This window comes from Lichenostomus cassidix, chromosome 20, assembly GCF_008360975.1.
Source record: "Lichenostomus cassidix isolate B80296 chromosome 20, HeHo_3.0, whole genome shotgun sequence".
Classification (NCBI taxonomy): domain Eukaryota; kingdom Metazoa; phylum Chordata; class Aves; order Passeriformes; family Meliphagidae; genus Lichenostomus; species Lichenostomus cassidix.
In genome coordinates, this window is record NC_139500.1 from 6,470,620 (window position 1) to 6,486,068 (window position 15,449).

The 15,449-nt window shown below is 59.9% G+C and overlaps 1 protein-coding gene and 1 pseudogene across 1 annotated transcript; one reads left to right on the plus strand and one right to left on the minus strand.

Annotated features, from left to right (window-relative positions):
* The first annotated feature begins 1,796 nt into the window (after nt 1-1,796).
* On the plus strand, nt 1,797-4,505 carry LOC146428638 (ammonium transporter Rh type B pseudogene; annotated as a pseudogene).
* Nucleotides 4,506-8,205: 3,700 nt separating this feature from the next.
* Nucleotides 8,206-15,436, minus strand: C20H20orf204 (chromosome 20 C20orf204 homolog). The gene is given in 7 exon segments (XM_085079619.1): nt 8,206-9,152; nt 9,992-10,144; nt 10,253-10,315; nt 10,530-10,664; nt 13,558-13,590; nt 13,593-13,902; nt 15,405-15,436. Coding segments are annotated over 7 exon segments (894 nt in total). The 3' UTR covers nt 8,206-8,984.
* Nucleotides 15,437-15,449: the final 13 nt, after the last annotated feature.

Genomic DNA, 15,449 nt, shown 5'->3' on the forward strand with positions numbered 1-15,449 from the left:
TCCTTGCAGGAGGCACTGTGCCATAACCTTGAAGTCTTCCAGGCACTCTGTTTCTTAAAAGACCTGTTCCATAGCTTTTCCTTTTAGCATTTGATTTAACCACACCTTAAAAAAGCCCTAAACCAAAGGAGAAAGAGGTAGGTTGAGATGCTGTGGGGAGCAGGAGAGGAGTGAGTGGGCAGCATCCATCTCTGGCCTCACCAAGAGGATCCACACCGCTGCTGATTCAGAGCCAAAATGCTTCCTCAGCTCTGTAAGAGCAGCCCAGCTCCTCCATCCCAGGAGTACAACCTGCTCCAAGCATCTCCCTGGACTTGTATCTCACCCACAATCAACCAGAGAGGTTTCACTGCACCAGGCTGGCTCCTTGAAAATCCCCTTGATGGGCTGGCATGGCATGTGAAGAGTCACAGGTGAGGGACTGGGGGCTGAAATCCCATTTCTTTGCCTTTTTTATACCAGTAAGGGGTGGCAGAGGCTTCATCTGTGCCCCCTTGTCCCTCATGCCCCTGCCTGGTGAAGTGGGAGCTGGCAGCAGCCACGGGAGGTGGGTCAGGCTGTGCTCCTGTGAGGGCAGAGGCAGGAGCAGTGGGAGCATCCTGCCTGCTCATCCCATCCCATCCCATCCCATCCCATCCCATCCCATCCCATGCCACTCTGGTGGTACCAGAAGGAGATGAGCAGCACCACAAAGACTCCAACCCCACATTTCCTCGGGTGAGGGATGCCCGTGGGAGCATCCACTGCCCTTAGCATCACCAGCCATGCAGCAGGGACATGTTAGGGGTACCCAAAGCATCCCCACTCCCATCCCAAAACCCCCACACTGTTCCCCCCACCCCTCTGTTGCTGTTGGCCACGGCTTGGGTGCAACACAACCCCTCCTCACCCATCAAAGGCACTGCCTTCAAAGCACCACCTCCTCCTCTCTGTTACCCCCATTTCCAGCATCTTTGGGTTGAAAAATGGCCGGGGAGGGTTTGGCAGAGGAGTCTCGCGCAGATTATTCAACAATTGTTTCCCATTTTGCGCCCTCGCCTGCCTCATCCTCCAGTAACAATGACGAAGAGCGGCGCGGAGCCAGCGCCCGCGGCAGGGGTGTTGAGATCAGGGACAGCACAAAAATATCTCCTCTCTGGAACAAATATTTACCAACCCTTCTGCCTTTTGTTCTTGTGGTTCTCATATATTTTTCTTTTAATTTTTTTTTCCAGACATTCACTGGCAAAATGTCACATTAAGCAGCAACCCAGAAACTTCGGGGTAGCTGCTTGGCTGCTCTGGGCTTTGTTTTTCTCGCGCGCTAATTGTTAATGAATTTCCAGCCATTTAAGCCAATGCAAACCTGTGAGAAAATGGTCTTTTCAGCCCTGACTTCGGAGCTTTATGGCGCTTCACAAAATCCAAGAGGTGGATGAGGAAAATGTGCATCATCCCACAGAATGGGGTGCTGGCAGTGCCAGAGCCAGACCAGGAGCTTGGGTTGTCTGATCTGCCAGCACCACTTCAAGGTTGCAGCAGAGAGGTCCCCACTCCTGGACTGGGATAAGTTAAATGGGAATGAGTGCCATGGTACCACCATTCCTGGCCAGCTCCTCACTGAACTCCTTGTCCCTCATCTGCCCCACCACAGGTTTTTCTTGTTTGCCTTCAAAATCCTAATGCCTCTCATGTCCACTTTTATGGCGGCCAAACAAGAACATGTGGCTGTTTTATGAGCATTGTGTTTAAAGAAGGGAGGGGCAAACCCCTCCTCTTCTGGCACATAAACTTAGATATTTGGTTAAAAATTAACCGTGGCCATAAAACCCCCGATGTCAGAGCAAGCAGAGCTCACCCCAGAAGTGCTGCTGGGCTGTCACCTCACACCAGTGCCCTGCTGACCACTGACCACCATCCCCTCCTGTCCACTCCAGGATGGCTGTGTCACCCTCCACCTATCCCCGTCGCCTCCTGCCCCTCTTCCTGGGGCTTTTCCAGGGTGCTCTGCTCCTCTTCTTCACCCTCTTCGTCACCTATGATGAGCCCTCGGCGCAGGCAGAGGATACCAACTTGGTGGCCAACCAGGTCTACAGCACCTTCCCCTTCTTCCAGGACATCCAGGTGATGTTGGTGGTGGGGCTGGGACTCCTGCTGGCCTTTCTGCCCCACTATGGGTTCAGTGCCCTCACCCACAACTTCCTTCTGCTCAACTTCTCCATGCAATGGGCGCTGGTGCTGCAGGGCCTGCTCCACCACTTCCACCACGGCCAGGTCCACCTGGACCTCCACAAAATCCTCATCTCTGAGTTCGCTGCCGTGACAGTGCTCATCTCTGTGGGGGCCATCCTGGGGAGGGCCAGCCCCTGCCAGCTGCTCCTCATGGCCACCTGTGAAATCCCTGTCTACCTGGCCAGCGAGTGGGTCATTGTCACCTGTCTGGGCGTTCTGGATGTGGGTGGCACCATCACGATCCATGTCTTCTCCTGCTATTTCGGCCTCGGCGTGTCCAAGGCTCTGTTCAGGGCAACGAGGCAGCCGCTGCATCCTAAGGAGACTCCAACACCCAGCTCTGACCTCATGTCCCTGGTGGGGATGCTCATCCTCTGGGTCTTCTGGCCCAGCTTCGTGGCTGTCCTCTGCCAGCCAGGTGATGCCCAGCACCGTGCCATCCTGAACACCTTCCTGGCCATGAGTGCCAGCGCCATAACCACTGTGGTGGCCTCCAGCCTGCTGGAGAGGGACGGCAAGCTCAGCCTCGGCCACCTGCAGAACGGCAGCCTGGCCGGCGGGGTGGCCATCGGCGCGGTGGCCGACATGGCCATGCCGCCGGTGGCCGCTCTTGCCCTGGGCAGCCTCTCGGCAGTGCTGTGTGTTCTCGGCTTCAAATTCCTCACCCCACTCCTGGGGAAGAAGCTCACACTCCACGACCAGTGTGGCATCCACAACCTCCACGGCTTGCCTGGCATCCTCGGCGCCGCAGCCAGCACTGTGGCCGTCCTGGTGGCATCCAAGGACACCTCCGGGTTCCACTCCTCTCAGCTGTCCCCCATTGGGGGTAACGTCAGCGAGATGGTGGAGGGACAGTCGGGGGATCGCGGGGCGGGCGGGCAGGCGCTGAGCCAGGCAGCGGGGCTGGCGGTGGCCGTCGGTGCCTCGCTGCTCGCCGGGCTGCTCACCGGTGCCGCCCTCCGGCTCCCCTGCCTGGCCCAGCCGCCCGAGCGGCTCTGCTTCGATGACTCGCTGTATTTTAAGATCCAGGATCGGGCTGAGAGCCCGGGGCCGGACATCAGCGCTGAGGAAGGAGCCCTGGCTCTGAAGGAGCAGGTTTAGGCGCTGGCGTGAATGCAGCCGCAGGGAGAGCGAGAGAATGTTACCAACAGGATCAGCAGGCAGGAGAGGTTGCCTGAACTCTCTCCTGCCCCATGCCTGGCTCCAGCTGTAGAGGATGCCGGCACAGCTGGGTCAGCACCGCAGCACTGGTCTCCTCTCCGTCCTCCCACCCTGCGGCTGCAAACCCCCTGATGTTTCCCAGTGGCTCCCAGCATCCGTTCATTCTCGGCAGTAGCCAGAAAAACGACCTGCTCAGGGTGTCTCCCCCAGGATGGCTACTAACCCCCAGCGAGCCCAGACGGCCGCTTTTCAGGGCATTGGCTTCATTCTCAGCGAGCAGCATCACCCTCAGTGCCCACCCCGACCCTCGGCTCCATACTCCCCTGCCCACAACGGGCAGCGCCTCAGGCCACGGCTACAGGACAGGAACTCAATATCCACTGCCCGGAGAGCGGAACTGCAGCAGCAGGGAGACGGACCCAGGCAAAGCACTTTTTAGGGATTTGCTAACCTGCGCTGGGCAATTCACTCTCCGGGAGAGTTTGCAGAGGGAAGCGCCAGCTGTTTTTACCACTGGTGCAGCGATGAGGATGCAGCCCAAGCACGGCGAGGAGCCTCGGAGAGAGCCAGGATGCAGGAGGCACCCGCAGCCCACAGCACCCTCATCCCACCCCGAAGCTGGAGCTGGGAAAGCTGCGCCAACATCCCAGGAAGAGCAGCGGCCCCATCCCATCCCACCACGGGCAGCGAGCCGCTTCCACCCTGCGGAGGACAAAGCCTGCGGTCCATGGCTGGCATGCGGCAAGCTGGGAGCGCGGGGCCGCATCCTGCCCGGAGAGCGAGGGCTGTGATTCACATCCCCCCTGCCATGAATCACCGCTGCCCCTGCGCCCCCACGGATCTGCTGCTGCCGAGACAATGCGGGCGATGCTCGAGGGCTCCCGAGGGGGTCGAGGCCACCGAGCCCCCCAGCTCTGGCTTCAGGAGTGGGGGGCTGTCGGCGCGGTTGGGGGTCCCCAGCCCTGAGCGGGTGGGAGAGGGGTTGGATCCCTTCCACCCGGTGCAGCCCCAGGCGGAGCCAACACCAAGAGGGAGAGAGGCTGGGGAATTCGCCCTCCAATAATCACAAACAGGCTTGGGGGCCCGGGCGTGTTTGGTTAATTGTTAGAATAAAATATTGCCGAGCTCTGACAAAGAAATCCTGCCCCGCAGCCCGGCGCGGCCGAACAATGGGCCCCGGCGCAGGATGCTGCGGGCTGAGCAGTGGGGCCAGGGGCCATGGGGGCGGGAGGCAGCTCGGTCCCCCCGTCCCCAGCCGAGCCCCAGCAGCCCCCCAGCCTCTTGGCAGCTCGGTGTGGATGTGCCCCACGAGAGCGTGGAGCCGTCGGAGCTGGGGCCGGCCGGGCTCCTCAGCACTGCCCGGCTCCCGCTGCGTGCCGAGAGCCGCCGGAGCCGAGAGCCGCCCGGGGAGCCGCGATACCATCGGGCCGGAGCGGCAGCGTGCAGCCTCCGTGCGAGCCGGCGCTCCCGCTGAGCCCGGCATCCCGGTCCCGCTGACTGCCCCCGTGTCGGGCCTGCTGGCTGCGATGCCAGCTCCGGCACGGGGAGAGGGGACATGGGGTCAGCGGCACCAGCGGCTGCGGCCACCGCGTCAGGAAGCGGCCGTGGAGAGGAGCCACACGCACAGGCGTGGACCCACCTGTGATCGCACCCACGCGTGTGCACAGCCCTGCACACACTCACAGCACCGCGTGCATGTGCCCAGACACACACGGACATGCACACAGCTACACACATGCATGTGATGCACGGACACACATGCACGGACACATCCATGTGATCCCAGCACTCACTCACACCCACATGCAGGCACAGCCCCGAGGCTGCGAACCTCTTGCTGTCGGAGACAGCGGAGCAGGCAGAGCCGCTTTCCAGCATCTCCCAGCCCTTCCCAGCGAGGATGAGGACGCAGGCTCCCGCTGAGCAGCCCGCGGCACCCAGTAGGGGAGCGAGAGATGAGGGCGCAGGGAGGGAGCACACCCGGAGCCGGGCCTGGGCACACCCCGCCTCCCGGCTGGCATGTCCTGGCACGGGCACCCCGGCACGCCGCGGCACAATCTGGTCGGCAGATGCTCCAAAACCAGCAAGGGGCCCAAGAAATGATGGGGGGTCAGCCCTTTCCCACTGCCCAGAAGGGCTCAGGCACCCGGTGACCCGTGGCCAGGGGTGCTGGGACCCACCTGGGTCGTGGCACAGCTCCATCAGTCCCAGTCCCAGCTATCCCTCTTCCCTGGCACCGGCTGTTCTGCCTCTGGGTGTGCTGCCCAGTGCTCCCCGCTCCTCCGAAGGATGGAGCAGTCAGATATTTTGCAGAGCCTCCAGCGTTTATCACACTGTAAATCTGGGCTTTCAGCAGCTTCACGAAGCTGCGGGGAGATGGGAGAGAACAAAACGCTGCTCTGCTCCATCAGACACAGCCTGCGTGTGCCAGGGCTGCCAGGGCTTCAGCCCCCAGCCCTGCTGCAAAGGGAGTGGGGATTGAAGCAGGGGGCTTATGCTGGCAAGGGTCCTCCAGAGCCAAGGGGGACTGCTGGCACCCCCAGATGGTGATGGCTCGGGGACTACAGCATTTCAGTGGGACAGTGGTGGTGAGGAGGGGTGAAATGTGCCTTTGTGGAACCACAGCAGCCCCTGTCCCTCAGCATGGCTCTCCATGCACAGTCCCAGGGCACAGTGCAGTGGTGTGGACCCGCGGTGCAGCACCTGGGCATTGCAGCCCTATAGAGGCCCCAGGCACAGCACCCCACTCTGATCCTCCGACACTGTCCCCAGAACGCAGCCCTGCACGCTTGGCTCTGCTGTTGCCTCTTAGTTCAGCCCAAAGCAGCGTTGGGATGGAGCCCACTGGTCCTGGCAAGGAGCACCAGCCCCCATCCTCATCCCCATCGCTGTCCCCGCAGCCCCTCCACCACCCCCCATCTCCCAGCAGGACCCTGCTGTGATTGCAAAACAGGCAGGGAGGGGAGGAAGCCGAGATTGTGCTGCTCCGGAGCGCTCGGATGCATCTGGCAAAGCGACGCCGGCGACACAGGGCACAAGGCAGGGATCTGGGCACGGCCAGGAGCCCCCAAACCCTGCATCCCCTCAGCTCTAACACCCTGGTGCAGCCTTTGCCACATCCCTGCAGGCCCAGGGCGGAGGGGCTTGCACAGGGGCACACAGGGACCCCGGGCGAGGCAGGGGCTGGCTGGGAGCTGAGCTGCTGCCAAGTGGCTGGCACAGCACAGGGGGACTGGGGGGGCCATGGCAGCAGCTGGAGCCACATCAGAGCAGCCCCCCGGAGCAGCCGGGAGCATGCAGTGCTGCCCTCGAAGGAAATGCGCTCACTCCCATGTGCTGCACACTTGGGTTCGCCTCGCTGCTATTTTTATTTGACTTTTCAGGGCCTGTTTCCTTTTTCCGGCTGTTTTTGCTGTGATTCCACCATCACTTCGACCTCGTTTTTCCCCCTCCCTCCCTCCCTCCCTGTTGCTTCTTCCTTCACTCTTTCCTTCCTTTCCATGCACTCATTCCTGCTGCTGCACCAGGTTCCCAGCTCGGCAGCAGCTGCCTGTGAGGGGAGGGTAGTAAAAGGAGGTGGTTTTTACTCTGGTTTATCTGGGAAGGTGCTGACAGGTCACGGAAGGGGGGACTTTGCTCCTGCCTTGATAAAGGAAAAGGCTGTGAATCACCCTGTCCCAAGCCACCCTCCCGATCCTGTTGGTGCATGAGCTCTCAGGTCCTGCTGTGGCCCCCAGCCTCATCCATGGGCTATCAAGCATCAATACGGCTATTTTGGGATGCTAGCGGGCTCTGGAGTGATGGTGGTTGAGATAAGGGAGGAGGAATAAGAAAAAAACCTACAAATTAAACCAGTGCAAAATCTCCTGTGGAGGCAGCAGAAAGAGCTGTGCACACCGAGGAGGAGGATGGAGAGGAAGGAGCCCCGGCATTATGGGGCATATAGAGCCACCACTGTGGGGCTCTGGACGGCCCCTGGTGCCAGCCTGCCCCGTTCCAGGCAGACAGCATCTTCCAGGGACCCCACAAGAGCAGCGTTCCCAGGCTGCATCCCCTGCTCTCACCCCCAGACCAGGGTCCCTGTCCTGCCCCATCACATCAAGGGGTCCTGCCTGCACCCTGCTACACCCCGGGGACTCCGACGTGCCCAAGGCAGGGAGGGCTCTCTCCCATCCTCCCCTGGCTATGCAGCTCCTTCCAGTCCAATTCCCAGAGGCAGGGGGTGGGCAAGGACCCCTGAGCATTCCCTGCCCTCCCCTCCCTCAATCCACCCTGCCCAGGTTGAACCCCACAGAAACCCCCAGGGAAAGCCGTCCCCATCTCCTCCAGGGCACAGGGGTGGGTGTCCCACTCACCGGCAGCACTCGCTGACCCCCTGGCCACAGCCCTGTCCGGCCCGGGGTCGGTGGCCGAGGCTCCGTGGGGACAAGGGCGGCGATGCCGGTGTGGCCATGGGAACACGCGGCGGGGGCAGCGCTCGGCTCCGCTCGGCACACACAGCCCACTGCTGCCATCTTGTGTCCTCCCAGCCATCCCCTCTCGGGCTGGGACAGCACCCACACGGGTGGAGACAGGCTGGGGAAACTGAGGCAGGGGCACACTGCAGGCCCTCCCGGCTCTTGCTCCAGAGAAAATGTCCTTCCAGGAAAGCAGCTCCTGTCTTCCATCGCCCTCACGCCAGGGATGCAGACAGACTGAGCAGAGGCAGGATGCCACTGTGCCCCCACTGCTGTGGGCTCCTGCCTGGCCTTCCATGGGCCCAGCATCATGCCCAGCCCCTTCACTGTGCCAGCTCCATCCACAGCACAAGAGCCCCCTGATCACCCAAAGTGCTTCCAGGGAAGGAAAGGTTTTATTTCTGGCTTCCCAGAGGCTGTTTGCCACCCAGCAGGGCAGTGGAGACCACAGACAGAGTGCTGGCAGAGCACAGTGACAGGGAAGATGCCTTTCACCTCACCGCACACCCTACCATTGCCTCCCTGCTGGGGCACCCACAGTGCCAAGCAGCCAGGTCCCTCCGCAGTGCTGCCCATCACAGAGGCTGTGCCTTGGCCTCGAGCCCCTGCACCTGCCTGGGGTTTTTGGATATCGGAGCTCCCCAGGCCTCCCCAGGTGCCCAGCGATGCACCGTGGGTGCCCAGCTGCTCTGCACATCCCAGCAGTGCCTCAGGGATGCCTGGCCCTGTCCACAGCCCAAACACCCTCAGAGCCTTGCAGATGCACTGTGGTCCCACTTCAGCAGAGCCTCCAGGGCCATGGCCCCACACGTCCTCTTTCTGCCCCAAAACACACCCGTTGTCCCCAAGAGAGCAGCAGGTGCTGCCAGGCCAGGAGCAAGGCAGAATCCACACCTCACCTTCCATTTTCAGTTCTTCCCTTTCTTCTTCCCACAGTTTCTGGTGTTCCAGGTTTCTGCCACAGCCATCCCACAGCAAACCAACCTCAGGCGGTGGATTTAGTCCCTGGGCATCGCTTGGAGCAGGAGGATGAATTCAGCTCAGGCATCTGCTGGCAGCAACCCCCAGGGCTGAGTTTGTCGCAGGTTCCCAAACAAGCCGCCGGCAGCCCTAGTGCCAGAGCAGCACATCCCCCCGGCGTGCGGCGAGGGCGTCCTACGAGTCCCAGGGGGCCAGGCGGGGTGCGTGCAGGGCATTCAGCTTCTCCCAGCAGGTCGCCAGCCTCTCCGCCTTCCTGCCGATCTCCCGCAGCTGCTTCCTCCTGCGGCCGGGTGCCCCGCGCCGGGGCTGTGCCGGGATGGTGTGCGGTGGGCTCTGAGCTCCCTGTGCCGAGGGAGGGAGAGAGAGAAATCCCCCCCGCATCACAGGGATGTTAGTCAGGGGACAAAAGCCACCCCACGCAGGCTCTGCAAGGCTGAGGTGGCCAAACTGCCTACGGCCATGGCAAGGACATGGTGTCAGGTCCCCAGGAGTCCCCGAGGGTGGCTGTCCCTGCCTGAGCTGGCAGTGTGCACTCCACAGCATCCACAGGCACCAGGCCAGGTCTCCAGAGCAGCAGCAGCTCCATCCCACACCAGCAGATCCCTGGCAGAGTTGTCCCCAGCCAATGTCCCCAGCAGTGGCAGGGAGAACAGTCTCAGCACCCTGCCAAGGCCAGGCAGAGCTGGGAGGTGGCACTTCACTGCCTGGGGTTTCCCTGCTGGTTAATGAATTGCTGGTGCTGCCATAAGGATCCTGCTGGGTGGGGTTTCCCCAGCAGAACCCCGGGGATGCCAGAGAAATCCAGACAGGCCCTTTTGGGAGAAAACCCAGGAGCAAGAGCAGGAGTGGGTAAATGCACCCACAGAGAGAGCATCCCACCGGGACAAGGCCCTGCGCTCCCATCAGCCATGGCACCATGGCACAGGTGGAAAAAGCAAGCAGAGAGCTGGTGGTAAACCCCCCCATCCTGTCCCTTGCTGCCACAACTGAACTTCCCTCCCTGTTTAATCTGAAGCTCACCACAATGGATGTGCCATCAGCATTCCCCAGCTCCCAGAATCTGCAGGCTGAGCCTGGAGACTCCTAACAGGCAGCCAGGACACCATGCACAGCTCTGCCCACAGCCCTGGGAACTGGGAGTCACTGGGTTTGGGGTGGCTGGGAAGCAGAGGGCTTCCTACCTTGGTGATTTTCCTGCAGTTCTCCCGGAGCACAGAGTCGGTGTTCCTGGCCACCCTCCAGACTGCCAGCTCCTCGGGGCCCTGCAGGCTGCCAACCCCCACCTCCCGCAGGGACATGCTGATGTTGTAGATGGACAGCAGGATCTTCTGGTCCTGCAGAGGAGAGAAGCACAGAGCCAAGGCAGGGAGGGAGGGAGGCTCCATGGCTCCCTGGGGGCTCAGCCCATGTGTCACCCAAGCCCTGGGTCCCTCAGTGCTCACCTTGTCTGATCGACAAGCAGGCCCAGCCCTCCCACTCCTGTACACAGACCCAGTCAGGTTTTTCTGGTGAAATAAAGCAAGAAGATTCAGCACCTCGCAGGATGTGCCTCCCACTTGCAGCAAGAATCCCTTGTTTAAACACAACCCCCTCCCCAACACTGCTGGCAAAGCAGCCAGCTCCTTATTAAGCTTCCAAGCTCATCTATCCCCATATCCCACAGCAGGGCTGTATCCAGCCCAGCAGCATTCCCAGAGCCAGATCCCAGCCTCAGCTCACCAGGTTCTGGATCTCATGGAAGATGACAGCGCGGTACTGCCGGAGGATTTTGGCGATGCTGCACCTCCTGCCTCTGCTCAGCACGGCCACGAGCAGGAGCAGCAGAACAGCACAGGAGAGCACCCGGGGGAAAATCTGCCAGGGAAGGGCTCAGAGTCAGCTGGGGATTAAGGAATGTTCTGGGCTCTGCCCTCAGCCCCTAGTCAGAAGCTCCATCAGACCTGTACCTGAGCCTCAACTGTCTCCTCTCCCAAAGAACATCCTCCCAGATGAACCATCTCCCCTTGGAGCAAAGCCCTTGGGAAACTGCTCCAGCTTCAGCCCAGCCATGCTGCCCATGGCACACACAGAGCTCTCCCTGGTGCCAGGGACCTGTGTCAGTCTGTGGGGCTCACCCCTGAGCTCTCTGCCCCAACAGGGTTCCAGTAGATCCCCACTTTGTGGCATTTCAAGGCCAGAACCTCAAGCACGAAAGCCCAAGGGGAACAGAAAGGGACATGCCATGCTCCTTGGAGAGGAGCTGAAGGCAGGAGCTGCCTGGTCCCCACCAGCAATATCCACACCGCAGCCCAAATGTATCCAAACACCCTCAGAAGGGTGCTCCCACACCTCTGCTGCATGGATGGAACTAATACAGCATTTTTCCAGCTTCCCTGCAGCTCATGCTCATCCCAGGCTCAGGTGCCCTCACCACAAGCCAGACAGAAGCAGCACAAGCATCTGCTCTCACCAGCACATCCCAGCTGCTCCAAACCCTGGCTCCAAACCTTTCCAACATCCCCATGCAGGCCCCTGCAGAGGGGGGAACCCCAAGTACTGACACCTGAGCTGGCAGAGGGGCACAGGGAGGGGGTGGATGGACCCTCTGAGGGAGGGATGAGTCCCAGGGCTTTGAAGAAAAGCCAGCACAAGCTCAAGTGACCAGGACTAAGGATATTTGAGCAGCCCAGCAGCAGCAGAGTGAGGATGGGGAGCTCAAAACTTGTGTCAGGAAAGGAGCCCCACAGCTCGACACGTCTCCGCATCACTGAGCGATGGCACAGCACTGAGGCCCCACCCTGGCATTTTTATCATTTCACAATATCAGGAAAAGTCCCCCCAAACACAACCCCCTCCCAGACAACCCCTGTGCCGCAGGTGTCAGGTCTGGGCAGGCAGAAAGCAGCTCAGCTCCTTCCAACTATGCAACTCCTGCGCCGCAGCCAAAGCAGGAGCGAGGAGGAAGGGGCTGCAGCTCTGTCTGCAGCCAGCGCCTGCTGCTCCCCACCTCAGCTCGGGGGTCACTGCCTTTCCCACCACCTCTGCACCTGCTGTTCTGCTCCAAGAAGCCAGAAGGATTTCCCTCACTGAATTCCAAGCCCAGGCAGACTCCATCTGTCCTTCCCTTTGGCAGGAACCTCGGGGGTTTGTTTGTAAAATCTGCACCTTCTCTCTGCTCCCTACTCGATGCCAGGCTGACCTGGCTCCAAAAGGGTAAGGAAACCTTTTCCCACCCTTCTGCAGCTCAGCAGGAGTGATGGAGGCTTAACATGAGGCAAAATACAGCACAGCACAATTCTGGGAACATGGACACAGCCATCACCTCAGAGCAAAGGCACATGCAAGGAGATGAGCAAACCCATGAATAACCAGTAGAAATCCCACTGGGCTCTTCAGCTTCCTTACTCACCACACAGCTTCCAGTAGAGCTATGCTGAGAGCTGGGAGGGGCAGGGAAGAGCCTCCTTGTTCTGCTGGCTTTGCTCCCTGCAAACCACTGAGAGATCTTGCCCCTGAGGTGATTCAGCAGAGAGCTGAGGGTATAATCCCCAGGGACATCAAAGGAGAGCATTGCTTCCATAGGGACACCCTGACCAAAGTCTAAGGGTTACCCTCCAGAAGCCTCCTCTGCCAGGAAGGCAAGGCCACGCAATTTTGCCATGAAACTGGGAATTACTTCCCTGAAGTGGTTTATTGAACAACTGGGACATAATTCCAGCAGAAAGCACATCATTTCCAGCATTCCAAGACAGCCAAGCCACGACTCAGCCCGGGAGGAAGTGCAGTTGTCCAGGAAACAGCCAGGGCAGGAGCTCATCGGGTGCTTCCCACCCCCACCATGGAAAGCAGGGAAGCAGTAGTGACAAGCAAGGGATGCAGGGAGAGACCAAGGTGGCAAATCCTGCTCCTGACTTCTCCCTCTTCAGGATGGAGAACAAGTTCAGCACATGAGTTAGGGTTAATCCTTCTCCCTTTGCCCACAGCAAGGTGGCACGTCCCTTCCTAGGGGAGAGCTGGCAGTGAAGGAGCAGCCTGGGGAAGTGCGAGTGCAGGACAGGCACAGCTAATCTCATCCTCACTCTAATCCTCCAGCAAATACGAGGAGATAAGGGAAATCACCATTGTTGATAGAGCAGCTCCTGGTGGCACTGCTGCCAGTGACAGCCAGAGAAGCAGCCAGGGGCCATTCCTGCTGCCAGCCTGGGAACCCCTCCGGGGTCACCAAGTCCTTCCAGCCAGATGGACCCTGTTCCCAACACCCTCCTACCCAAAGGGACCCTGCCACCACCCAGAGCCCCAAGGCAGGGACAGACCCTACTTCTCTCCCTCAGGACCAGCCACATTCCAAGCCCCATCCCAGCCAGGTCTAAGCCTCATCCCAGACACAACAGCCTGATCCCAGCTGGACCAGCCTCCCCGGCTAGAGCAGAGCCCCTTCCCCACGGACTCCCAGCTCCATCCCTGGGATGTCAGGATCCAAGCCCCACTTGGATCCAGCCCAGCCTCATTCCAACTGCTCCAAGCCCTTTCCCAGCTGGTCTGGCCCTATCCCGACCAGTCCCGGACAGACCAGCCCCTCTCCCGGTGGGTCCAAGCCTCATTCCAGGAGAACCAGTCACCTCCCAACAGGTCTCAACCCCATCCCGGCTGCTGCAAGTCCCACCCGACCCCGTCCGGGTGGTCGGGCAGGCTCCAGCCCGTCGCTGGGGTCAGGGGAGGGGTGTCCCGGAGAAGGGGAAGGGGGTCCCGGGGTGTCGGGCGCACTCACCATGGAGCCCCGCGGGCGCGGCCCCTGCGGTGGCCCCGGGGAGCCCGGTCCGGCTCCGTCCCGCTGCGCCGGGGCCCGCGGTTTGAACTTGGCTCCACGGTGGGAGGGGACGGGACACGGCACCGCCGCCGGCCCAGCCCCGGCCCCCGCGGGGGAGGCTGCCCCGGCCCCCCCGGCCACCGGCGGAGCGCCGAGAGGAGCGGGTCCTGCTCCCGGGGGCAGCCGGGCAGGGTGCGAGAGGTCCCGGGGAGCACGTTCTGCTCGCACCCACCCGGGGATCCCAACCCACGCGTGTTCCTATCCCGGGGCTGCACGTTGTGCTCCAAACCCCGGCACTTTCGATTTCTGTAGGCGTTGGGGTGATTGTTTCACTCTGGATTCACAGACGGCAGTGGGTGAACACTCACAGTTGCACCAGTCTATGGTAAAAGGGACTGTCCAGGGTGAGACCCCCAAAATATCAACACGAGGAGTGTCCCCTTGTTTCCAACCAAAGCCCTCTCCTCCTTGCCCTCTGCATTTTGTACTTCACCCCCAGCCCAGGCACAGAAATTGTCCTGACTCAATTTCTATCGATTTTTGGGAAACTGACAGCAACAAGGCTCCGCTGAGGAGCTGAACTTGGGTGATTGAGTAAGAAATAGAACAAATGGTGAATAATCCAGCTCTGCTCAGCTTGGCAAGAACACTCCTCCCCAGGAAGTGGGACCCACAGCACGCTGCAGCATTCCACTGGGACAGGACCCATATAACTTGTTTATTGAGCTCTATATCTAGCTAAAATTCATGGGTGCCATAATCCATTTAAAAACCACCAAGACATCTACAAACATTAAAAAGCTCTAAGATTGATCATCCCCCTTACCTAAGAAAAAACAATACCCAAGCTAAGAAATGCAGCCCAAGGGAAAGGGAAGCTGCAGGTAGCAGCAGGTGGCTGAAGGAGCCTGGTGCTGTGAGGTGGCACAGGGTCCAGCACAGGGCCTCTTCCCTGGGGCTTCCACATCCCAACAAATCCTCACAAGATGTGCTGTCACCTAAGCAAGACACAGGGGAAGCATGAGCATCCCATCAGTGGTGCACCCATGTCATCTGGCTCAAGGGAAACGCTCCTAACACAAGTCAGGAATCTCTCCAGCAGGAAAAGCCACACCACTACAATTCCCACTTCCTTTTCCCATCCTAATTCTGCAGCCACCAACATGACAGCATCACTGGGCAGAGGGATTTATGCACCACAGGCACCCAGCTTTCCCCAGCACATCACTACAGCAGGAACCAGAATGCCATATTCCCTGCCCAGAAAAGCAGGATGCAGCCCCCATGTGAGCACAAGAGGACGAAGGACAGCACAATTTGAAAACTACTTTTAAACTTGTTTTTATCCTGCAGTTTCTACCTCAGTCTTGAATCCCTGTCCAGCCAGGTTCCCTTGCCACATCTACCCTCTCCTTCGAACATCATCTCCATTCCCCTTCCCAAACTCTTCCATTCTCTCTGAGCCCACTCACCTGAAGGATGCCTGCAATGGCACAAAATCCCTGAGCAAGAGTCTCTCAACTACCCAACACCCCTCACTCACCTTTGGGAAACTACAATTCCACAGGACATCTGTGATCTACACCCTTTCATCAGCTATTCCAGAGAAAGCACAAGAGTTTGTTACAAACCCAAAGAAAAATGCTTTTGCTTCCAGACCAACCGTTTCTGCTCTGGCGTTAGAAGATGCACTTCTCATCCGTTTTGGCAAGAGGCTGTAGCCCAGCTTGGTGCAGCCACCACTGGCAGGCACCTTCCCAGAGTGGTGGGAGCCTGATAAGTCCAAAGGTTTCTGCTATCAGACCCACTCTTCCCAGTCAGAGTCAAAGGGCAAGACCATGCTCGAAGACAAC